The sequence below is a fragment of the Indicator indicator genome, chromosome 16, assembly GCF_027791375.1.
Source record: "Indicator indicator isolate 239-I01 chromosome 16, UM_Iind_1.1, whole genome shotgun sequence".
NCBI classification, from domain to species: domain Eukaryota; kingdom Metazoa; phylum Chordata; class Aves; order Piciformes; family Indicatoridae; genus Indicator; species Indicator indicator.
Window position 1 is genome coordinate 5,612,807 of NC_072025.1, and position 24,992 is coordinate 5,637,798.

Sequence of the window (24,992 nt, forward strand, 5' to 3'; positions counted from 1 at the left end):
TGTTATTTTGCTTAGAGCTTCAGTAATAGATATTCAGTAGTGTTTTAGAGCTGTGTGTGACAGGTAGCCCTTTGCTTAAAGGGTGCTTTAAGGAGAGTGGTAAGGTTTGTAAACTTTAACTTCAATACTAATGGTTCCTTTTCAGTTTCTGCTGTCCTTTCATGATGTACTGCATTTTTACTAGTTTGAGAAATGAGACTCTCCGGTTCAGGAAATAATGCATGACACAAGGAATTGAACTTGAGCATAGGAAACTTTATTTACACTTTTGATCTAGGTCATTAAAAACTTTTAAGCTTTTGATTCAAGGTTAAAATAATTGATCATTTCAGTCCAGTTAACTTGATTTATGGCTTTTTGTGGTTTTCCGTGTTTGGTGTTTTTTTCCCATAAAAATATTTTTAATAAAATTATGCTACAGATTAGACTTGTTTGTTCAGAACCAACTGTACGTGGTGGGAGAAAAAGCTATTAACTAAAGTTTGTTGAGTGGTAGAATGGTGAAGATGCTTCTCTAGGATACCTGTAAATGCTGTAAGTCACTTACTTACCTTAAGGAAAAGTTACGGAAAATTAAATGATGCTTAGAAGACTTGGAAAGAGATATTTTGTAGTCTCGTTGCTTGTTTAACTGTCCCCTGAGAGAACTCTCTACTGCCTTGTTCCTGTTTTGCTTTTTTCAGATGTATTCTTGTCATTTCCTTCAAATAGCAATCAGGCAATGCATTTACAGGGAAGGAAGAAGCCTTCCTTTATTTCTTATCTTCAGCATGGCAAAAACTGTTACGAGAACTAAGACAACCTATGTGAATGATTTTTGCAGCCACTATTTCATACTGGGGCAAAGGAGTATTGTTAGAGATTTAGGCACAAAGGCTCTGTAGGGCTTGGTTGTAAAGCAGCAGTGTTGCAGCCTCTATTCTTTGTACCAGTAGTGATGGGATAAAGTGATACTATACCAACAAGAATTTAATCTGATGGACACTGCTTGAGAAATTTCAGTTCTGGAACTTCGTAGAGCTAAGAGTGAGTCTGTACACCTGGGACAGCTGTGGGGTGGTGTGGGTTGTTTTTTTTTTTTTTTTTTTGGTTTGGTTTGTTTTTTTTGTTTCTTTGCGTTTTTTTTGGTCCAAAGAAGCTTACTACATCCAGCATTTGTAAGGATTTTGAAGAAAAAAAAAAAAAAGAAAAAGCATAGAAATATGATACCTCAGTAGCTCAACTTCTTGTATAAAGAACTACAATAATGAGAATTATATGTATGTTTTGCAGTTTTAAACTTCAGACTTGTTAAGGGAAAGCTAGAGGAACATTCAAAATGGATTATTTTAAACTGTAGTTATCTTGTCAGTCATACTGCACCATGATCCTTCTGGATGTTTTCCAACTTGAGATGCTATGATTCTGTGCTCATAGCTCAGTGGTAGTTATTTTTGTTTCTGATCTTGTACTAGAGTATCATACTTTGGAGGACCTGTATCGTTGTACTAAGAAATTCTTTGCTTATTTGATACGTAAGGGCCTATGGTGCTTTACTGCACCATAAACTTCTATGAAATTCAGTTCTTTCTATAGGCTTTTAAGAGCACGCACGGGCTGGTAAAAATCTAGGCAATATATTGAATAGAAAGCTAGCAGGGTTCCAGAATTCTCACTTACCTTCATGTGTTTAGAATCTTGATTTCATACCTTCATTTAAGAGTCTTTTAGCATAAGCTGTTCTAGCAATATTTTGTTTTAGACATTTGCTCAATATTCTAGTATTGAGCAAAATGATGATGTCACTGTGTGGCTAGTGTAGAGTGATGTGCGAGTAACAACAAGCTGAAAAAACAAGTCGGTTAGTGATAGGACTGAGGGGTAATGGCTTTGAACTAAAATAGGGTAGATTCAGACTAGATACAAGGGAAAAACGTTTTAGAGTGAGGGTGGTGAAATGCTGGCGCAGATTTCCCAGAGAGCTGGTAGATGCTCCATCTCTGGAAACATTTAAGGTCAGATTGAATAAGGCTTTGAGCAACCTGATCCATTAAAGATGTCTCTGCTAGCTGCCGGGAGGGGTTGGACTGGGTAAACTCGAAAGGTCCTTTCAATCCCCAAACATTCCTTGATTCTCTGTTTCTTTTCTGTTTTCTAAGCTATTAAAATCTGTCAGTATCAAAACTCGTATGTGGAGACCAAAGTTTGCAGCTCTCTTATTTTGCTGGTTGTAAGTAAAATGGAAGTTGCATAATTTCCCTGTGTACCTAAAAATTACTCTGGCTGTCAGATATTTAATGGAAATACTATTGTCATGTGAATTTTTTACACTTGATATTAAATCAGGAGCTGATTTTCTTTTAAACAAGATGTATTGTTTTTGGTTATTTGCTGCCATGTGGATCAAGGCACTCATTCACAAGATTCCTTGTATGGGTTGGAGAGTCTGATTTACAAGGACTACAAGCCTGGTGGGTATGCATGGTTAGTTACATTTTGCACGTGTTTGATAGACATGCAGCTTACATTACAAAGCTGCCAAATGGTGAAATGAGAGAACAACACTTGTTTGGTAAGCATCCACATATTGGTGGTTCTAGAAATAATAATTAAATGACTCAAATGGAAACTGTCTTAATTGAATTGCTGTTCAGCCCATTTGGAAAGATTTCCTTAAGCCATGTTGAGTTCAAGAATGTTACAAAATGCTGGCAATGTTCTTCTGTAGTTTTAACACATTAGCTTTAGGTGTCTTTATTTGGACTGCTGTCTGGTTAGGCAAGGAAACAGTTTTCACTGAAGGTCAAAGAAACTGTTACTATGTTGTACCTGCTGTACTTTTATCTTCATGAACCAGATTTTCAGAAATTTTGTTTTTAGCCAAAATTACTGGCATTTATCTGAGAGCTTAAAATCATATGTTTAGTCTCTCTACAGAGAGGAAAATCATATTGCCTTAGTTATGTCATACATGGGAGTGGAAGCTGAGAAGTGCAAACTCAATACTAAGTAAAGGAAGCAGTCTTTTAAAAATCTTTTATAGAGGGTGACTTGTACTGTTAAAAGGAATTATAAAAAAGAAAGCTTTGTTGGTGTAGTTTTGCTTTTTTATTGTTTGATGGTGGGGTGATCACCTTACCTGCAAGACAGGTTGAATCCTGGCAGGTACTTTCTTTGCTATTGTTTGAACAGGCATGCAAGTTACATAAAAATAAAGTTGTTCCCCATAGTTAAGTACACTGTTGCATTTCTTTCCTCCTTGCTTTAATGAGATAGACCCTTCTTATGTAACTTTAAGAGGTTGTAGCATACAGGCAGCCCTACTGCTAAGTTCTTTTACTCTGTATGTCCAGAGAGGGGAAAGAAACAATGCAACTCAGCAAACTGGTGTTCTTGAGAAATGTGAAAATTTAATTCATGAAATGGTTGTGATTATGTGGTTCATAATTCATGTGTAGATACTAGAATTTAATTTCATATAAAGCTTTTAAAGAGTCATCTTTTTTTGTATGCCCCTTATGCAGGTACTTCTATTGCTCTTTCAGATCACTTTCATACCATACTGTTGATTAGCACACAAATCTTATGTAAAAGTGGTTTGGGGGGGTTTCCATGTACACCTCAAATATCTTAACCTGCAAGTTATGCCCTTGTATGGTAGAAGCTTCTTCTCGATTTTAACATCGATGGTTTTTTTATTTCTTCCCCCCGCTGCTCCCATATGTATATTATTAACTGTTCAGTTATGACAATTAGGCCTTTGCAGTAACTAACTAAAAAAAAAAAAAGGGGCAAAAAACCCACAAGAACCCAAAAACCCCACAAACCACAACCAACCCAAACAAACCCAACAAACAACAAAAAACCCAACACCTGGATTATAGAAAAAATTTACTACAGTTTCTGATAGGCAGTTGTGGCTCTGTTTTTAGCTCTCTTGTATATCAATAATCTGGAATTAGGTTGCGCAATGTACTCATGAAGACATCTGAGTATGTGCTTGCTAAGAAGCCTGGTGATTAGTTGCAATTCCTCAAACTCTTGAGATGTTACATAAGGAATATATTGAACTAAATGTAAATTAATTATATACCGTGATCTAACAGTTGGTGGGACAATTGATCCCACAGAAATTTGGATACTTAATCAAATGTTTTTACTGTCTGCTTAGTCTGCTTGGGCCTTGAACTTCAAAGACATTTAAGAAACCAAACCCTCCAACCCCACCAAAACAAGTCCAAACAAAACCGAAAAACACTATGAAAGAGAGGCAAAGCTTCAGTTGCTTCATTGAAAGTGAGTTTAGATATGTAAATTATGAAAAACAAGATTCTGTGCTATGAGAAGTAACTGATTGCTTCCTTAACAGATCTGAAATGGTTTAAAAGCTTCTAGTGAGATCTTACTAATACATTCTGCTTTAAGACAAACTAAACTTTCTTCTGTCTTCTGCCTCTTCTTCTGCTTTCTAACATTTCTGCTTTGCTAACAGGAATTTTATACTTTTCCCCAAAAAAAGCATGCACTGAAAAAGGACATAAGCGTAAAAAGTATAAAAAGCATTTTAAGAGACCCTTTAAAAGTCATGATCACTCAAAAGGTGGGTAAAAGAGATGGCTTTTAACTTTTGTAAAGACTTGTTTTGCTTTGTTTCAATTAGGTTTTCTTAGTCTTAGATGTGCATCCACTGATACTTTTTTTCTTACATCCCTTCTTTATGACAAGAGGAAAGCTTCAGAAGGCTCTTGTTATTTATTCATTCTCTGAAGAGAGTTCTTATTTTTGTCTATTTAGATAATTGCCTGTTTCTTCAACTTGTGCTAATCTGTAGCATTTCCAACCAAAATGTATACATTTGGTAGGCTGATGAGTGGCACTTAACTGTGACTGTTGGAAGAACTGGATGGGGAAGAGATGTCTGTCTAATTTATAATAATGTTCCAGTAATAGCCATATAAAGTAAATCTGAAACTGTTCGGATGACATAGCAGTGAACAGTCTTTTTAAGCATGTTTGAGCTTTTGTTTGAAATAGCTAGCGTAGTGTTTTGGCTACTTTAAAACAATGAAATAGATGTTTTTCACCAAGAGGATAATCATTGTCCATAAGTACTAAACTGTGCAGGTCGTTGGTATGAGCATGTGACTAAGAATGGGTTGCCACATCCCATGTAGTTGTGTTATTGCATGTTTGATCTTGGCAACACAGACTTGGAATTGGAGTAAAAGCTTTGTGGGGACCCTAGATAAGCTTTGTAAGGCATCAAACTTCTATCGCTGCTGGTGGCTGCATCTGGCTGGAAAAAGGAGTTGTCTGTGTGTACTTGAAGGTCATGAAACTTTGATAAGCACTTCTGCCTTTTTTTTTTTTAATCAGTATTGTGTTGGTTTCTGTTGGGAGTGCGAGTTGTGAGAAAGTTATTGATAGGAGGAAATGTGAATCACATATAAAGCAGTATAATGGTTTTGTTTCTTATGAGTTCTCTTTGCTTGAAGTTAAATGCTCTTGACTAATTGACTAAAATAGTGTTACATCATGTTCAATACCCAAGTCCTTTCATTTTTAAGGAGTTGCTTGAACCTCTCTTAGAGCTTAAAAAAATAAGAATTCCTTATCTTTATAGCAAGACGTACAAAGTTGTATCTGTGATGTTCAGCACACATGGCATATTAAAAGTTACAAATAGTTAAAGTATGCTGAGAAGTCAAACTTGGAGCGCAACTCTAAGCTAAGTAAAAACCTGTAGCCCTTATTTCTATTTGGATAGCCATGATTGTTTCTTCAGCTTGAGCCCTCTGTAGAGTTTCCAATGAAGATGTAGAAGCTTGGTAGGCTGATTAGTGGTGGTTGTTGGGATAGCTGCTCTGTAAGGTGGACAAAACAAGGTAGCCTATATTGAGAGAGCTAGAGAACAAGCATCTCATCTAGCCATATTTTAGTCTGAGATAATATTTTTAGAGTTATGCCATTAAAGAATGAGGGATTGTAAATATTACCCCACACCTCTACACTTCTACATTTATCTTGGGTGGGATGCTGAACTTCTCTGGATATGCAGCTTCTGCTACCCTATCTTGTTTAGCATGAATTCATGTATCACTACATGGCACAGCAAAGTGTCCAATGCTAACCTAGCTTCAGTGGTCACAGTGTAAGTCCGGTATAAAAGAAATGGAATATTTCAGAGTAACTTGGTTTTCACTTACAGTGTGACAGCTTTTTAACTTTCTCAGGGAGTGTTGTATGAAAGGCTGTAATGGACTGGTCTCTTCCTGTGCAAGCATCATCTTCACCTGGTTCTTGGAAAGTATTTGGTGCTAAATTACAAAGTCATACCTATTTGATTGTTGAAATCCTAGTTAATTGCTGAGGGACTCTCTTAAGAGAGAAGCTTGTATCTTGGAAGGAGTGGGGAGAAGTACATTAAACAAGAACTTGCTGTAAGCTAAGCAGTTTTGACTGAAACGTATACATTTCCTCTTCCACTGAATGCTGACTTATTAAAATTATTGTTTTAGACAAACCAAAGGAAGAGAAGAAAGATACTTTCTTAGAAAAGCTTGCAACTCAAGTTATAAAAAATGTGCAAGTCAAAATCACAGGAATTCATATTAAATATGAAGATGATGTAAGTATATGAAACATACTTTCTTCATTTTAGATTGAATTCCACTGCAGTTGTGTTTGTCTAGTCCATAGAGAGAAACTGTTACTTGTCATCTTGAAAAAGTTGCTGTGATTTCTTCTGCATCTCTTCAAACAAAGTATCTCAGATAGGACTGAAAACCAGAAATATTTTGGATATGTGAAATAGATATTATCTCTTTTGCCTTGTTCACTAAATGTGAGTGGTGGCAGTTTGTCATATATTAGTGTGTGCAGTAGATGTACAGAATTTTTCAATATTTTGGATACACTCCACTGATGGAGTTATGAATGAATTGGAAAGCAAATAGCTGAAAACACTTAACTGCTAAAAGAGAATGTTTATATGAATGAAACTAGTATTATTCTACCCTGCTTCCATCTTCCTTTAGGGAAATGATAAATTTATAAATAACAATAATAAGTTATAATGGAATGTAAAAGCAGAACATTGGATATAGAGTATTTCTCAAATCTATTTTGGGACTATTTTCAGAGACACTGAATTAAAAAAAAGTGGGAGGAATGAAAGCTATAAAATAATATAGTTTACTGAGGTGTACTGTCCTTCTTAATTCTTTCCTGTGTGGATATTTTATAAGTTAAAGGCAAGTTTTCAGCTCAAGTCCCAGGTCTTTACCCTACAGCCATATTAGTTAGTCCCACCTTGGGGTGTTCCAAGAATGCTTCAGCTACAATAATTCTTCAGGGGAAGATCCTCAAAAAGAAGTCAGGATTTCAGTCAACTTCAATTAAATAATACAGCTCTCATTTGCAGCAAGAAAAATAAATAGCTGTTATTTTTTTTGTTTTTGTAGATCACAGATCCTCAGTGCCCTATTTCCTTGGGAATGACATTGGGCGAGCTTAGTTTACTGGTAATGTCTGTGTGCATATGTCTTCCTAAGTTTTTGATTTACCGTTCTTTGTTTTACTGTTCTTTGGAGTAGCACAGTAAGAAGAGATAATGCAAGCATGCATACAGCTGAAAGCAAATTCATGCAAATTGTATTTGAAGTTTGTGCAAGCAGAAGGGAGGGTGATTGAGCAACTTTACAACTGAGTATGTTTACTTCCATAAGGCAGGTTGTTTCCAGGTGTAAGAAATAAATTAGGACTAACATTACATCATGATGATAAAGAATGTGATGTATTGAGAAATGGGGGAAGAAAATTTTGGCTAAACCCTGTTTTCCTTAAGTGGTAAGGATTTTGTGGGTAGGACAGGCATTGAAAATTAAAACAAACTAACAGGTTTCGTGTTGGATTTTGACTTTCATGTATGCAGTCTAGAGACTGTAATCAAATAGCACAAGTATAGGATAAAGCTAGAAATATATTCAATAAGATACACAGAATGACTTCTATCATTTTGAACTTCTAGACCACAAATGAGAACTGGAAACCTTCTATTCTGAATGAAGCTGCAAAAATAATATACAAGGTAATGTGCTGCTTGTTTGTGGTTTTATTGAGGTTTGTTGGTTGGTTGGTTGGTGGTTTTTTTTTGTTTTTTTTTTGTTTTTTTTTATTCTGCACAAGTCAAGAGAAGACTGAGAGAAGTAACCTGGGTTTTTAAATAAAATTTGCAAAAATAGTTTGCATTGCAAATTTTCCATGTTTTCCTAGATTTTGCAGTGTATTGAAACAGAAATAGAGCACAAATAACTATCTTTATGTAGAGCATAATTTTCATCTCTGGTTTAAGTATTTTTTCTTAACTGTAGACTCTGATGCCTTCGCTAAATGCTTTACACAGCAAGTCTGCCTGGTAACCATCATTTCAAATAGTGTGTCAATTTGTTGTTTCCTACTCTAGCTTGTATGCCTAATGTAAATAGATTTATGGTACCTAAGTGGTCTCTCTCTTCTTCCTGCTTTCCAACCCCATGCTGAAAGGAGTATCTGAAGATCCTACAAATAACCGTATAAGAAGGGTTTAATACGCTGGTTTCTTTATTAGGCCAAATGTTGGTTTTGTGCACCCTTGCCACTGCAATCCAAAGTCATGTTTAGCATATGTGCATTATCTTCTGTGCTTTAAGAACTTGCTTTTGAGGAATTCAGTTTTCACTTAAAAAATAGTATTGTAAGATTAAATGGAGCTCAGTGCTAATGGTGGGTTTGCTATCTAGCAAATGGAAATTTAAGTTCATAGAGTGGGTCAAGTAATGACTGAGGAATTTGTTCAATGTTTTCTTTCCTGTGCAGCTTTTGTGCCTGGACAGCCTCAGTGCTTATTGGAACATAAACAGCGAAATGTATTATCATGGCTCCCGTGAGCAAATACTGGTAATGTAAACTGTATTTAACAATACTATATTCTATAGCTGGTTTTGTACTAAAAACTTCACTATACTGATTTCCACCCCACTTCTCACGCTTCCTGTCAGCATTATTCTTACAGCTGTTTACCCAGTCGTGTTTACTTGAGTATCTGAACTGTATGAGCTCTTACATAGCTAGTGTAATGAATAAGGCAATATTGAGTTAATAAACAGACATAGAATTTAAATAACTAAATCACAGAACAGGTTATCCAGGTTCCCTAAGCTGACATGAACCAATACTGTGAAAAGAGAGAAAAGAAGAAGGTGTTAAAGGAATTTTTTTTGCTTCCTAATAAACAAAAACTTACATATGTAGGTGTCCATTTTCAGATGTAAACAGAGAAATAAAAAGTTGCAGGTAGCAACACTTGTTATAGAAAGTAGCTTAGGAAAAATTTTCAAGAGCTTTGGTAGAATGAGTAATATGGATGAGAGAATGAATATGCTATGCTTGACAGACAGAAGATGGTTATAGCTTTGTATGTGGGATGCATAGTAGGACTGGATAATATCTTAGAATTACCTGTTTGTGGATGTTTTCCTTGTATCTCAGTCTGAAGTGAAATGTAAACACAAACCAATACACAGTTGGAATTGACTGCAGCAAAAACTTTGGTGCTTCAAATGTGTCATTACAGTACTATCAGATCCTTTGTGAATCAGTCCCTGACATGCTTGTGGACAGGTGGCTGTATGGGCTTACCTGACACTGTCTGGCAGCTTAGATCTCAGTCCTCTTCAAGAATTCAAGTTCTTATCAACTATGCTGCAAGTCTAGATGCTGGTGTGGTTTTGTTGAATTTAAGTTCTGTATATCAGGAAGTACCACTTTGTGTTCCATTATCAAGGAAGTTTTTAATGTGTTCTTCCTGAAAGAATTCTACAGCCTTTCATGACTGTAAAATGGGAGTTGCCTTTTCCAAAGCCCTGTGGCATGTCTTGCATGTGAACTTTCCTTTGAGTGCTGGGGGAAAGCAATTCTTAAGTCTCATTTCATGATTATGCTTCTTAAAATTGTCATAGCATTCAACTGGCCTGTGCTATTTTAAGAATAAACAGGGAATTCTTTAGCAATTCTGCTACTTTCATACATTAGTCTTCACACTTCAATAATATGTGTATATGGCTGGTTGTGAGATTAGCTGGGCTATATTTTGTCTCATTTAGAGTTAGCTTTTATTACTACAGATCAGACAGGAAGTAGATTGAAATAAAAATATTTTTAATGAGACCGTACCTCGTAAAATACAAACCAGATTTGAAATGAAGTGAGCAAAGGATTAGATTAAAGAAATTTGAAGTTAAAAATATTTTCTGTGTAAAACCAGCTGTTAATATGGACAGGTTTTATGAAATGGGATGGGAACGTTTGCCTTCGTGTAGGTGCATCTTCCTAACAGCAGGGCTCCTGCTTTAACTGATTGTGCTACTGTAGTTCTGGAATCAGTGATTGATAGATGGCATAATGCTTCTTTACAGGATCAGCTAAAAAGAGGAATTCCACGTAGTGATCATCAGCCTCAAGACTACCAGTATAGTAAGTAAACTAGAAATTAGTTCACGTAAACTATGCTGAGCATGTTAGTGTGCAACGGCCTAACCTGATCATGCAAGCATGCTCATACTAAATTTATTTTATGAATACCTAATTGTAATAGAACTTACCAGACTTGTATGCTTTTTGGCTGCTGCTGGGCTTTCTTAATTTTTGCTAAGAACTGCATCCTGATTCTGTGGTTCTTGAGTGTACGTTGTATTGATACTAAGTGCTTGATGTGTCAGGCAGTGAAAAGAAGTGCTTTAAGATCTCTTCCCATACTGTAGTTAAAAACATAAAATTAATCTCAATTTTTTTATGTCTTTAAGTTTTTAGACCAGTGTCAGCCTCTGCAAGACTGTTTATCAACCCACACGCAGAAGCAGAATTAAAAACTCCCAAGCTTGATTGTAATGTGGAAGTACAGAGAATTGCCATTGAATTCACTAAGCCACAGGTAAGCTGATGCTGAATCCTAACGCTCTGTTATTTGTGGGCCCTTTGTGGACCAATTGTATTCAGCCCTTACAATAATGTTCCTTTCATGCAGAGAATGGAATGATTTCTATGAGTAGCCCTTATTCTATAAAAATATAAGTTAATGTTGAGGCTGTTGATGTGCCAAGATACAAGCAGGAATGGGAATGAATGGTGTATACTGCTTTTGCCAACAAAGGCGGCTGAAGCTAGCTCCCTAGCAATGTTAGTGTCTTCATTTATTCAGTGAAAATTTGCAGTTAGTTTGCTAGAGAGCTTTTTAGTTTTTATTGATGTCAGAGTATATCTGAGTTCTGAACAGTAAGGTTACAAATGCAAAGGTAATTCTAAAATTGGAGAAACTTTTTTGACAAATGAAGAATATACATAGTTGGTTTGAGAATGCCTGAGGCTTTGTGCTGAACAGGCCAACAGAAACAAATAGTTTTAGTTCTGCAAGGAAATCAGAAGTTTATACAGTAGTATCCTTTGAGAGCAGTGAATATTGTTGGTCCACTTTCACATACTAGTAAAAACAAATAGGCTTAAATTTTTGTGTGATTTGGAGAATAGTAAAGACCATGGTGTATGTGTACTTTAAGCACTATGTGCAATAAAATATAAATGTCTACTAAAGAACATGTTTTTCTTTGTTTAGTACCTCAGCATGATAGACCTTCTGGAGTCCATAGATTGCATGGTTCGCAATGCACCATACAGAAGATTTAGGCCAAATGTATGTCTCCATAAAAATGCCAGACAATGGTAAGATAGTATGTTCAATGTTCAAAATTTTGATGTTACCTCTAGAAGTGAAAATATAATTTCAGAAAGACCAAAGGAAAAAATTAGCAAATGTTTTACAAGGGAAACATGTATGTCAACTGATTTTTGTAGGTGGAAGTATGCAGGCAACAGTGTTCTTGAAGTTCACATCAGAAGATATACACAAATGTGGTCGTGGAGCAACATAAAACAACATAGGCAGCTTCTAAAGAGTTACAAAAACTTGTACAAGAACAAGCTGACACAGAGTAAACTGTCAGAAGAAACACAGAGGCAAATTCAGGTGTGTGGGTTTTCTTTTTCTTTTTGGAGGATGTATGCTTTGGTCCCTCTGTTAAATCCTTAAATATATGTGGTAGTAATCAAGGTTGGTGGTTTCCCAAAAGCACAAGAATTCTGTGGAAACAGCATCTTAATCCAAATTTCAGTGTAACCTGTTGTGGAAATAAAAGAAATAAAGAAAATAATAGTGAAATACTACTTAAATAAACCCGTTTTGGTTGTGAATGGTTGCACTTGGATGCGTTTAATGAAGTACAAGACTTACCTACTAAAAAACAAAACAACCAACCAACCAAAAAACCCTAAAAAAATAGCAAAACTGCCTAACACTGGGTTTAATCTTCTAGTGAACTTCTTGGGGTATACCCTTGAGAAAAAGGGGCAGATCTAGAAAGAAACTGGAGCATAAATATGAAGGAGGTGGTAGAGAATTTGTAGTGATGAACCTTTCCTAAGTATGATTGAGAGGCAAATGATTCCATCATGCGCTTTTACAGGACCTGGAAAGAAAGCTTGATGTCTTCAATATAATCTTAGCAAGACAACAAGCACAAGTTGAGGTAAGAAATAATTTTTGTTCAGTAGTGTTGTCAGACTTCGAATAGAGTGGTTTTGTCATGATAGTATCTTAAAAAAAAATTGGTGCTGATGAGTATGATAGGATAGGGAGGCAAGAAAGCAAATTTCCTGTCCTTCTAGGACAAGAGTAGATCGATTTCCAAACTGGAAACTAGTTGCAAAAACCTGCCAGTGTATGTGCACATGGTTATTGCCCCCCACTTTGCATCATTCAGTTAATTGTTGAAGTGCGATGATGTAATGATGCTCTTTTTTCCATTGACAAATGTCTTTAACTGTATTTTATATTTTAAAAATAATTTGTTACACTTAGCAATGAACTTCAGGTTACAACATAAAGAGAAGTGTTGTCTACAGTTAAGATAAAAACTTTTAGCATGCTGAGGGCAGCGTCAGAGTAGTTCTCTTGAAGCGTGCTACTAGTTGTTTTCCTAACATGAAAATGAACCTTTGTAGTCACATCATATAGTTACTGTTGATGCCAGTATAGCCTCAGTGTTTGTCTGCACATCCAGAAAGTATGTGAAAAGAAGATAAAAAAAATAATAATGGTGTGCTTTATTTTTGGGTTGTTTGTGGTTAGACCTTGTTTTTTTTAAATGCAAAGTAAAACCAGAGTACAAATTAAAGGTTTTGAATATGTGTAATGGTACAGGATCAGTCTTCAGATTTGTTACTGCCAGTTTGAAGGGATGTAATTGCTTCTTGTATCCCCCTAAATACTCTCATTTTTATGTTCTTTCTGCCTTTTTTGTAGTATAAATTCTGCATTTAATGTGCAGGAAAAGGCCAACCAAAGCTGAAGTAAGAGGTGCTGGTTTCCACAAACACAGAAGTGCTCCTCCACTCAGATCTTCTTTTTGCTTCTGTGTATTGAGTCAAAGTGCTCTTAATCCCTTGCAGGCTGCTGTTGCTGTCCATCAGTTAAATGTCTGTTCAACATGCATATACACATTATTTACAGAAAACAAAGTATGGCAATTCTTTTAACTATGTATTTTAATGTCTGGTTTGTAGACAATTAGGTCAGGACAAAAACTACTGAAGAAGAAAAGCACTGAAGTAGAAAAAAAAAGCGGATGGTTTGGTGGTTTCTGGGCTAAAAGAGAATCTAGGAAAAAGGAAGATGAGGAATCACTTGTTCCTGAAAGTAGGTATAGACTGCAATGCACTGAACTTCTATGGAAACTTCAAATTTTTATACACATTAAGAATAAAGTCATAGTACGTTTCACTTCCTACTATGCAGAAGTAGAGAATATGACATAGTGCAATGCAATATTGATCCATTTCATAGCATTAGTTATTGTTGATGAGTGTAGAGCTGGCAAATAATGCATACTTAAGAAATGGCCATAAGCATTTTGAAACCTTGGTAAGGAAAAGAGTATGGAGCTTAGATCTCTAATGTAATAGGTGACAAATGGAATATTGTCTTCTGGTGACTTGCTGTCTGGACTAGAGTTTTGTTCTAATAGTGCTCCATCATTGGAATTATGACTACTCTTGTAATATAAATAATATTGGTTTCTGTGCTGTGTATGTAATGCCACATACAAAGACTAGTTTTGTCTAAATAAGTTTTTATGGATTTTTGGTTTTTAGCTATTGATGAATTAATGACACCAGAAGAGAAAGCTCAGCTTTTTACTGCTATTGGATATAGTGACAGCTCACATCGCATTTCCTTACCAAAGCAGGTAAGCTGTAAAATGCCATCAGTTGAATTCTGGTAACTGAACAGTTGTTTATATAAAGGTGAACATTATGAAATGGTTATTTCACATTGGACCCAATGTTTATAACTTTCAGGAATGCTTTTTTGAGAAGGATCATGTTACACTTCTATTAAAAATTTTGTCCTAATGATTAATATTAGGCAGTTTCAGTTGCAGTATTTTTTTCTGCTCTACTAAGGAAAGAATAAAACAAAAAAATAGAAACAAACCTACAGGTTTGTGACTTTTTTTGCTTGTTAAGAAAAACAATAAAAAATAAAAAGTTGCAGGTATAGTATTCTTAAGGGCTTGAAGAAAGAAAGATAGAAGGCAGACAACTAAGAAAATGCGAGATGGTAAGATTTCTTTCCGAATAGTTACTTTCTGTGAGCACTATTACATCGTTTTAAATCTTGACATGATTGGTGGTTCTGCTTTAATTTGTTCATCACTTAGAGAAGCACTTTTTACTTCAAGACTGTTTCCTTCAAGGAAGATGTTGTCTTTTTTCCCAGAAGGCCTTTCCTCTGCACAACCCAACCCGTTTTAACTTTTCAACCTTATATATTATTGTTAAATTATAATAACCTTACATATGCCTTACACTGAGAAGTTCAGAATTAAATGGTAGCATGGAGACTATTGTATGAATTTCTGCTCCTGTCAAATTGAAAAAAAAGCAAAAAAGCTTTACCAACAGAGGAGAAAAACAGCTCAGTATTGGAGCTTTCCTTTTTAATTTGTCTCGCATGCTTTCCTTACTTACGTGGGTAGAACAAACTTGTATTTTTAATTTGGACAAATGACATGTAAAGGTGTTTTTATTCCTCTCGGTACCCTGAAGAAGAATGCAGGCTTCAAATTCAGATTGGAAGTATTATTTGATTCTTATGTTGCTGGTTAACACAGTAATAAAATGGTACATATGTCAAGAAGCCAAAATCTTCTCTTGACAAGGTCAAGACATGACATTCAGTATCACAGATGATCAAAGGCATATATGCAGTGCCTTCTAAAAATCTAGTTATTTAATGGAATTATGATGGTTTTGTTTATCTTGCTAGTGCCCTAATGAGCATAGTTTAGCTGTGCTTGCTTTTATGGTTAAAAAAAGCATCCCCGAATCCTGAGAAGAGATACACACTATATCTGCTCCATGTTTTTTGAAATACACTCTTTTGTTAAAGAAATGACTGATAAGGGTTGAAAGAAAAGTAGACACTGTACTTTGCTTCCGATGTAGAGATGTTTCTTACCTTAGTCAACTGGAATAGCTTTAAATACCACATTTTTTTCACTTGTTGATACCAGGATTTATGAAAAATTATTCATACCAGGATAACTAATATCAGTTTTCTCTGTCCTTCTCACTAGTATGTTGCCCACGTTGTGACACTGAAGCTGTTAAGCACTTCTCTTACAATTAAAGAGGACAAGAATGTGGCAGAAACTCTTAAAGTACAGATAATTGATCTGAGTACCAAAATATTACAGCGTCCAGGAGCACAAGCTATTAAGTAAGTGGATTGTTTTGTTCTTTTTGTAGAAACATCTTCCTCTCCCTCATGGCTTTTAAAATCTTTTCTTGGGTAGTATATTATGTTGCATATTGACTTCTATATTTATGGGCATTCTTCACTTGCACTGTGGTGAAAAGTTACAGTCACATAATTTGGTGAATAACATGGAATGGAATAAGGAAAGGAATACTATTTCATAGATTCACAGAATGCTTTGGTTTCGAAAGGACCTTAAAGATCCTTTAGTTTCAACCCCCCTGCCATGGACAGGGACACGTCCCACTAGACCAGTTTGCTCAAGGCCTCACCCAACCTGGCTTTGAACACCTTCAGGGAGGGGGCATCTGCTACCTCCCTGGGCAACCTGGAACCAGTGTCTCATCAGCCTCACTGTAAAGAAATTCTTCCTAATATCCTTAAGGTCTAATCCATTCCCTCTTGTCCTATCACTACAAGCCTTTGTAAAAAGGCCCTCCCTGGATTTATTGTAGGCCTCCTTCCTGTGCTTTCAGAGAGGGCACACCAGAAATAATGAACACAAATTGCTGAATTATATGGTAAATTAGTAAGAATTTGTCTGGAAAATTTCAGTGCACTTTTCATGCTTTCATCTGCAGTTCCTTCATGTTCTGACTTCGTGCATGGGATCATCTCATCTACTGACTCTTGAAATAGCTTTTGCTAAAAAGCATTTTTGCAAATACTGAAGGTGCAGCCTGAATGTTCCACAAAAATAAAAAGAGCTTTGAGAATGTTACATAAACGCATGCCATATAATTTAGTTGACAGAAACAGCAGAAGAGATAATCTTTCTTACTGTAAGTTTCTGGAAAAAATGTACTTTGGTTATCACAGTGGAGCCAGGCTTGTGATACTGATGCTCAAACTGCATTGCATGCTGAAGTCAGGGATTCCAATGGTGGAGACCCAGGACATGAAACCAGTTTCATATCTAATAGATACTTCTAAGTGTGAGTGAAGTTAGTGTGGTTTGATGGATTCTTTCAGAGGCATGTTTATACTGATTCCACTTAATGCTGTTGTCGAAGAAGCTATCGGCAAAGAACACCCATTTGCACCAAAACAAGTCCATAGCTCATACTTGACATTAATATGTAATAGTTAACATTCCTACTCTTTTCACCTGTAGCATAAATATTCTGCCTTTCTTTTTTTTTTTGATACTGTTTCACTTAAACATGAGCCAAAACCTATATTCAGTCTACCTTGCAGATAACAGAAGGTAAACAGGATATATCCCCTCTGTTGCTGCACAAGGCTTACCTCCTGTTTTATTTTTCCAGTTAATGTAACAATTTCTTAACCATCTAGTATGTTAGTCCTGTGAAGCTAGTCATGTTTGGCTTTATCAAAGACTTAGGTTACTTACCTTTCCTAGACGAACAACTGTGTTCTGTATTTTAACTAACTTTGTTTAACTATTTGTCATCCTTAGGGTCGAAGCAAAGCTTGAAAACTGGTATGTTACAGGCCTGAGACAAGAAAACATTGTACCGTCTCTTGTGGCTTCCATAGGAGATAGCAAGTCTTCTCTACTTAGGATAGAGTTTAATGTTAACCCAGAGGATAGTACTGCTGACCAGAGTCTTACTATTGAGTCACAGCCTGTGGAAATAAAATATGATGCAGTGAGTAGTAACCCAAACTCTTATCATGTTTTCCAATTCTTTCCTCTGTCCTTATTTTCTTTACTCTGTCAAGATCTGTTTTTGAGTTTTTACTGAGTGACTTATATGTACATTGATAATTCTTGTCTGTCTTTTTTTTTTTTTTTAAAAAAAAAAAAGAGAACAGTAAATGCAATGGTAGAATTCTTTCAGACAAATAAGGGTATGGATCTTGAAAGGTTAACATCAGCCACTTTAATGAAGCTGGAAGAAATCAAGGAAAGAACTGCTACAGGTAAGATAATAACAAATCTCACTTAAGATGAACCCTTGGGTGACTTAAAATGGTTTGGTAGGATCTCCTAAACACTTTGATTGCTGGCCAAATATTAGGGTGGTTTTTTTTTTTCTCTTGAGTTTTTCACTTGGAGGGTTAGTGGATGTTTTGTGGGAAGGGGCATTGAGTTTAGTGAGATATCAGTAGAGTGTTAGAAAAATTAAGCCTTTTCTTAAGATGCATTATCTCTCAGATAGCATCTCTCTTGTGTGTTGACTGGCAGAAATATTTCAAGCATTTGAATCTCATATCCTTTCCTTTTTACTGAAGGATTAATTCATATCATTGAAATGCGGAAAGTCCTTGACTTGAAGATTAACCTGAAACCTTCCTACCTTGTGGTTCCACGGACGGGTTTCTATCATGAAAAATCAGATTTGCTGATTTTGGACTTTGGTACATTTCAGGTATATGAATGATCTGTCTTAGAAGAAGAAAATTCTCTTTTATCTTAACATAGTTGCTATCTGAAACAATCTTGTTTTCAGTACATAAAGATGATCATCTGGGTCAATGTATTTTAGCTTACTGTATTTCTTACCAAATTTGGATCAGCAACTTGACCAGTATTTAGAGCTGTTGTCTTTGACATAATTGTGCTAGTTCATCTTCTGAGGGAAAAGTTTTTATTTTGTAATCATCATTGTGAAAATCATTTCCTTACTTCAGCAAAACACATGATCTTTTGTTCCCTTTTTCTGTAAAATGATAGCCTTTTATTAACAGAAGAGAATTTCTCTTTTAAAGTTTATAAGTTGATTGTGTTGTTTCTAAAAAAAAAAAAAATATTATGATAATTAAACTTGAGTTTTAGCTTCCTGGTTAAATACTTCTTATAGTGGTACTCCATGAGTAAATGAATAAGAAAAACACTTTGTGCATAATTTGAATTTAAGTGGATTGACATGTGACATGGGGAGCCCAAATATCAGCCATAAACTATGAATCACCTTTTTTATGCTCACTACAATTAACAGCGTATGTTTTTATGTTTTAGGCTTAACTCTAATCTTGTCCTTTGTGTTTAGCTGAACAGCATAAATCAAGGCAGTAGTCAAGCTTCTAGCTTTTCATCTTTAGAGGAGATTATGGACAAAGCTTATGACAAGTTTGACGTGGAAATAAAAAACGTGCAACTTCTTTTTGGAAAAGCAGGTAACAGAACAACTTAGTTGCTGTTTACTTAAGAAGTTGATGAAGGTTACCTACCTATAATAAATATGCTTTTAAAGAAAAAATGGCAAACCAAAACCAGTAGCTAACTACAAGATCATTTATAATACGTCTTGTATTAAATTGAAAAAAATATTCATTAGTTTTCCTTCAAATAACTGCTTGCCTTTTTGTTTGGACTTCTGTATCACCTCTTCACTTCGATGCAAGCAACATAAATACATAGAATTTCCATCAGGTGCAGGAGAATACAGATGAAATTTGCATTAGTACTTCATTTGGACTTGAATTTGTGAGTCAACAGGATGCTAGGTTACTGTTTTGTATTTATCTATACTTTAATTAAACCAATTATCAAATGATGTCTTTCCATCTAAACATCTGCAGGTGAAGACTGGAAGAAGGCTCGTTTTCAACATCCATCAACTTTGCACATATTACAGCCTATGGATATTCATGTACAGTTGGCAAAATCGATGGTGGAAAGAGATACCAGGATGGCAAAGTAATGTTATGTTGAAAGTATTTCTTTTTAATTAGTGTGAATTTAAAGAAAACTATATTTTCCCCAAAGATTTGAAGGAATTGAGAAATGAAAAGTACCGTATTACTTTTTACAAAATCAGTTTTGAATAGTTCCCTGCTTATGGTCACTGGTTACTGACTATACTGTTTAAACTAAGTCTAGGTCTGTTTTCAGGGCAGAAATACTAGCTTTGCTGTGATGTGATATGATCTTTGTATAGGAGTATAGATATTGGCAAGAATTAAATCAAGAATGGGTATGTAGTTTTTGATTCTGGAATATAATTGATTTTATTGTTTTGTTTAAAAAAAAAAAAAAAAAGGTTTAAAGTGTCAGGAGGCCTTCCTTTGGTGCACATTCGACTCTCTGACCAGAAAATGAAGGCAATTTTTGATTTGATTGATGGCATTCCGTTGCCTCAGAAGTCATCTGTGTCAGTTCCAAGCACAAAGGTAAGCTGACTGTAGGTAATAAGACCAAATAAAAAAAAAAGACACCTCTACAATGATCATTGTAGGAATGATTTCCTGATAATGTCTATGGTCTTTTTTTTTTTTTCTTTCACTTGAAATAAGATAAGTGGCCAAGCTGGATTAGGCAAAGTGTCTTCATTATGACTTTAATCAGAACCTGATGAGCTTTCTTAAACAAGGTTAGCTTAGCCTTTGTCCTTGTCCTGTTAGTTCAATATAAGGTATTGGCAAAACTGACTTAAGTAGTGTGGGCCAGGCACGGTGAAACATGAGTCATCAGAAGAAAATGTGACTGAACATACCAAGTTATACAAACTTCCGAGTAGTAATTATCTTCCCCCCCCTTTTTTTCTTGTTTTCTTTTCTTCTCTTTCCAGGTACTGGCTATTCCCAAAATTCCCGCTGTTAGTAAGGTGTTGTGTAATACACCTCAGTTTTTAGCAGAAATAGTGTCAGGTAAGAAGTAAGAGATATACCTTTGTGTAAGTGGAAAGGCTGTAACTTATGTAACATATAATGTTTGCAGGCTGCTCTTGATCTTAAAGCATGTTATAAGGACAGTAGAGATAAGAATGACTGATCATCTCTTAATGTCAGGTGCCTAAGAATATTAATTTAAGATGCTAATGTTACCTCAGAAGAATAAATCTGATTTAAAAAAAAAAAAAAACAAATACCCGTTTTTTAGGGATTCATTGATTTTTCTTAGCAGAAAGTATTGGGGAACCTGTTGTTTCCAAATTGACTTAAATCCAAAAATGGATTCAGCCAAATACTAAACCTGTGGCTGTTGGCACTTCAGTATGCATATTTTGGGGTAGGGAGATAGAAAAGGTGCATAGTATGCTTGTAGGATGTGTCCACTTGGGTAATCAGACAACATCTGGCAAAAATAGAGAGTTACAGACTTCACACTTGTATTGTTTTGAGTGGTTTGCATTAAAAAAGCTATTATCTTTCTGAAAATGAAGAAGTAGAGTAACAAATAATGAATTACTGTACTGACACTATGAATTGGAACATTTACTTCTGTGGCTGTTCTAGTGGAACCTGGAAACTTGTTTTCTGGAGGTTACTTTATAACCGTTTTTCCTTACACATGTTCTTGAATGTGTACAGCTACACTAGTGCTTTAGTTAATACAGCTTTGCTTTTCTTCACTTTTCATCCAAAGGGTAAGAAAGCAGAATAGTATATAAAATAGTATATTTTGTCAGATTACGTTTAAACTGTTCATACAGTTTAAAATTTCATTCGAATGGGAAAGAGAGGGTGGGATATTTACTCCTCTTTCTAGAGAACATTTACTAAGGGGGAGTTGACCTCTCTTCTGTAGAGTCTGAAGAAGAATGTTTTGATTTTGAGGAAAGTTCCAAACCAACTGACGAATCACTAATTAAAGGAGAACTACAAGATAAAGAGCCTGACAAAGAGGAACTAACAGACCTTCAGCTGAAGTTTGAAATCAAAGAGGTATAGCTCTTTAATTCCATATTTGTCTTCTACATAAGGAATATTTTTTAAAAAAATTGAATGTTTTATTACCAGCGCTCTCCAGACTTAGCGGATGCAATAATATAGCCACAAAACAAAAAAAATCGTGTGTATGTGTACATATTTGCATGTATGGGTTAGATATGCTTATAGATAAACACATACTTCCTCTGTGTGCTTATATTAAAAGAATCATCAAAAAAAGTCCTTACTGGAGGATTTTTGTAGAAATGATAGTTAGCAAGGCATATAGGGACAGGGAGTGGGAGATTGGCGCTGTAAGAATGAAGTATGTATCCAGGCAGGTGACTTGGAAAGATCAAATCCAAAAGTATTTCTGTGATATTTCTAATCTCCCACCATTATTCAGTCAGTTGCTTTTTTATTTTCACACTTTAACTTTGTAGCAAAAATAATACATCCAGTAAAGGAAGCAAAACATTAATTTTGTGCTGTTTTCATTATTGGTTTGAACAGTGAGAACACTACATGTCAGAAGATGGTGTAACTGTATTTCTTGCTCATCCAGGTTTTAGTAGAACTCACCAGGCAAAAGAAAACTGAGGAAACGGTGCTTGTATTTGATGTAATGCATCTTGGGACAGAAGCTACTGTCAGAACCTTTAATTTAGCAGCCGTATCTTATTTAAAGAAAATAAGCTTGGATTACTATGAAACTGGAGGTAATAAGCAATGGATGCTTACAATATACTAGTCTATATGTGTGTGTATATATATAGCAGTTAGTCTGAAACTGTGGCTCTCCGGTCTCTTGTGCTCTCTGTAGTCCCAATATTCTAATTTTTCAGACCGTGTATTTAATATACAACTGTTCATTGGCAGTGTTTGTCCCGTTGGTACTGTCGATAAACTATGGACTGCCACTACAATGCTTCCTACGTTAATAAATACTTAGTGCTCCATCTTTGGATGGAGAAGGGGTATGGTCTTGCTGTTTTGGACTTAACAAAGAGAAACCTATGATTTGTATTTGGTTGTGCAATGTATCTTGATGCTATTAAAAGTTAATTCTGATCTTCAAGGCACAAATTCTTTGGTTCCCTGAAAGAACAGAAATTACCCTAACTTTTGTGTATTTTATGTTATATGTTGCAGGTAAGAAAGCACCCATTCATCTAATCAGCTCCTCAGATAAACCTGGCTTGGACCTTCTGAAGGTGGAATATATCAAGGTATAGATAAAACTTCTGAAATTTATGTTTACAGCAGCCTTAAAGTCTTAAATCTACTATTCAGATGTACTGGATTGTTTTGTATCTTATGAAGAACACAGTGAGTGGTTGGAATTAATATTAACCTTCATGCAAATCACTGTTTTCAGGCAGATAGGAATGGGCCACACTTCCAGACAACTTTTGACAACACTGAACAGATGATTCAAGTGAGTGCTTGTGGATCTTATTGCCTAGTTTCTTTTGCTTGTTTGCTTAGAAGGGAGGAATCAATAAAGCTATTTTAATTTTCCAGTTCCCTCCTTCCCTGCCTCAGACTTGCAGCAGGGAGTTAAAATATACTTGGACGTTTTTATACAATTTAATATAAGAGCAGTGTGATTGCTTGTTTCTGAATGATGACAATAACAGTCTTGCTAGTTCATCTCGGTAAAATTCAAAGTAATGTAAGAATGCATCTTCCCATGTATATGAGGGCATGAAGTTACAATGCCCAGTATGGGAAAATGTAGTGAGGTCTAAAAATTCTGTTGGCTAAGTTTAATAAGTCCATTTTTGAGCGATTAAATTATTCTTTGGTGAGAGGAGGGCACAAGGGAGCATGTTGTAATTCTTCACTCTGAAATATGACTTAGGAGCTTCCTGCCATACTGCATTTTCCTCTCTATCACTTTTGTCATAGATACTAGAATGAGAATTTGATTTCATAGCAAATATTGCAAGATAGGGAAATGTTTTTAGACTGCATGTACCTAACTTTTCAACTTCTGACTGTTAAACTAATGATGGATTTTGAGTCATATATGTAATAACTTTATGGCATTATTTTGTCTGCCTTTTTTTTGGTGTGAAGACTGAATTATTTCACTTGCCAACAGTTTTAGAATCATTTTGCTGAGGAAAGGTTCCTGAAGCTGCAGCAGGGCGTATCAGTTCTACTACTACAGTGCTACTGAGATGGATATACATACTGAGTTGACTGACTTCATGCTATGGGACAGTGCTGATGATTAGAGAACTAAACTTTATATACATAGTTAGGTGTTGCCTTACAACTCTTCAATGGGACTTCTCTGTCTGGAGGAATTTCATTTGTTCTCTTTTCCAACCTCAAGCCTATTCAAACACATAATTGTTACTAAGCTACACAGCAGGCCCATGCTTGCATTCATCTTTTGGACTCTGTTAGTGGATTTGTTGAGAACTACCTTTATACTGCCACTTGCCTCTTCATGTGGTATTGTGTTATTGCAGAGCATTCAAGAGGGAGTCTGTAGGATAAAGCATATTGCTTGAGAAGATTGAACCCTGGTTTAGTTTAGACTACCTTGCTCCAAGTGTATCTCCTAGTCATCTAAGTTTTCCACTCATTTAATATAATTTTCCATAATGAGTTTTTCACTCAATGCTTCTAAATTAATTTTATATCACTTTGCTTTTATACTGAGATTATAGGTTAACTGTTACAACTGTTGAGTAGTTAGGTTTTGTGTTCTCTAAGCTTGCCATGTTTCTGCTTTATGAAAAGCTTTTTTTTTTCCCTTATGATGTGATGCTGGTATGACATGCAGCTTTTCTGGTTCTAAGAAACTGTCAGATCCCATTGGGTGCTTTTGCATGTCAGTCCAACTCTTTACATATGTAAGTTCGTTTTTTGCTGTGGGGTTTTTTTTTTTTTAGTGTTTTTTTTAGTTTTGGTTTGGTTTCTGTGTCTTAATGGAGTCTCATGTTTTCAACAGGTAACTTTTTCATCATTGAACCTTCTGCTGCATACAGAGGCTCTTATGTCTACAGTGAGTTTTCTAACAGTTGTTAGACCATCAGACAATAAAAGTAGTGGAAACATACTAGCCAAAGAAGAAAAGCAAGATGAAACTTTATTAAGGAAAGGTACAGTTGTGTTTGTCAAAACGATTGTTGTGAAAAAAAACAAACAAACCAAAATACACAAAACCCAACAAAACAATCAAATCTGATGAGCTTTGTAGCTTGGGTTGAAAATCAAAGCTCATGTGATTGTGGCTCACCAGGCTGGAGGACTGATACTCAAAAAAGCAGTAAATGAAACAATGACTATGGTCATAAGTGGTGTCTTCAGGTGCTACCCTAATGACCATGTTGCTGTTCCTGTACCACTGAAACAAAAGATGAGTTTCTATCTAAATAGACTCAGAGGGGTTCAGCTGCACTGTCTTTAAATACTAAGTGTGAAACTCAAGCATCAGGTGAGCTGGAAATGAGGCATCTAGTGAAGAATGTTCTGAATGACTTAATTTTAAATGGCCTGGGTGGAATCTGCACACTGAAAAAGGGGC

The 24,992-nt window shown here is 35.6% G+C and overlaps 1 protein-coding gene across 1 annotated transcript in view; it reads left to right on the forward strand.

The window, feature by feature from the left end:
* Positions 1–24,992, forward strand: part of VPS13C (vacuolar protein sorting 13 homolog C) — an 80,892-nt gene that overhangs the window by 6,930 nt on the left and 48,970 nt on the right. Inside the window, exons 6-31 of the mRNA XM_054388145.1 lie at positions 2,388–2,450; positions 4,514–4,579; positions 6,498–6,607; positions 7,443–7,502; positions 8,009–8,068; positions 8,836–8,916; positions 10,434–10,491; positions 10,821–10,948; positions 11,627–11,733; positions 11,866–12,037; positions 12,534–12,596; positions 13,633–13,765; positions 14,221–14,315; positions 15,708–15,850; positions 17,310–17,502; positions 17,662–17,776; positions 18,089–18,225; positions 18,847–18,973; positions 19,379–19,496; positions 19,840–19,969; positions 20,368–20,446; positions 21,327–21,463; positions 22,014–22,167; positions 22,601–22,677; positions 22,827–22,886; positions 24,417–24,577. Coding sequence (XP_054244120.1) covers positions 2,388–2,450; positions 4,514–4,579; positions 6,498–6,607; positions 7,443–7,502; positions 8,009–8,068; positions 8,836–8,916; positions 10,434–10,491; positions 10,821–10,948; positions 11,627–11,733; positions 11,866–12,037; positions 12,534–12,596; positions 13,633–13,765; positions 14,221–14,315; positions 15,708–15,850; positions 17,310–17,502; positions 17,662–17,776; positions 18,089–18,225; positions 18,847–18,973; positions 19,379–19,496; positions 19,840–19,969; positions 20,368–20,446; positions 21,327–21,463; positions 22,014–22,167; positions 22,601–22,677; positions 22,827–22,886; positions 24,417–24,577 — 2,827 coding nt within the window. The remainder of the gene's footprint in view (positions 1–2,387; positions 2,451–4,513; positions 4,580–6,497; positions 6,608–7,442; positions 7,503–8,008; positions 8,069–8,835; positions 8,917–10,433; positions 10,492–10,820; positions 10,949–11,626; positions 11,734–11,865; positions 12,038–12,533; positions 12,597–13,632; positions 13,766–14,220; positions 14,316–15,707; positions 15,851–17,309; positions 17,503–17,661; positions 17,777–18,088; positions 18,226–18,846; positions 18,974–19,378; positions 19,497–19,839; positions 19,970–20,367; positions 20,447–21,326; positions 21,464–22,013; positions 22,168–22,600; positions 22,678–22,826; positions 22,887–24,416; positions 24,578–24,992) is intronic.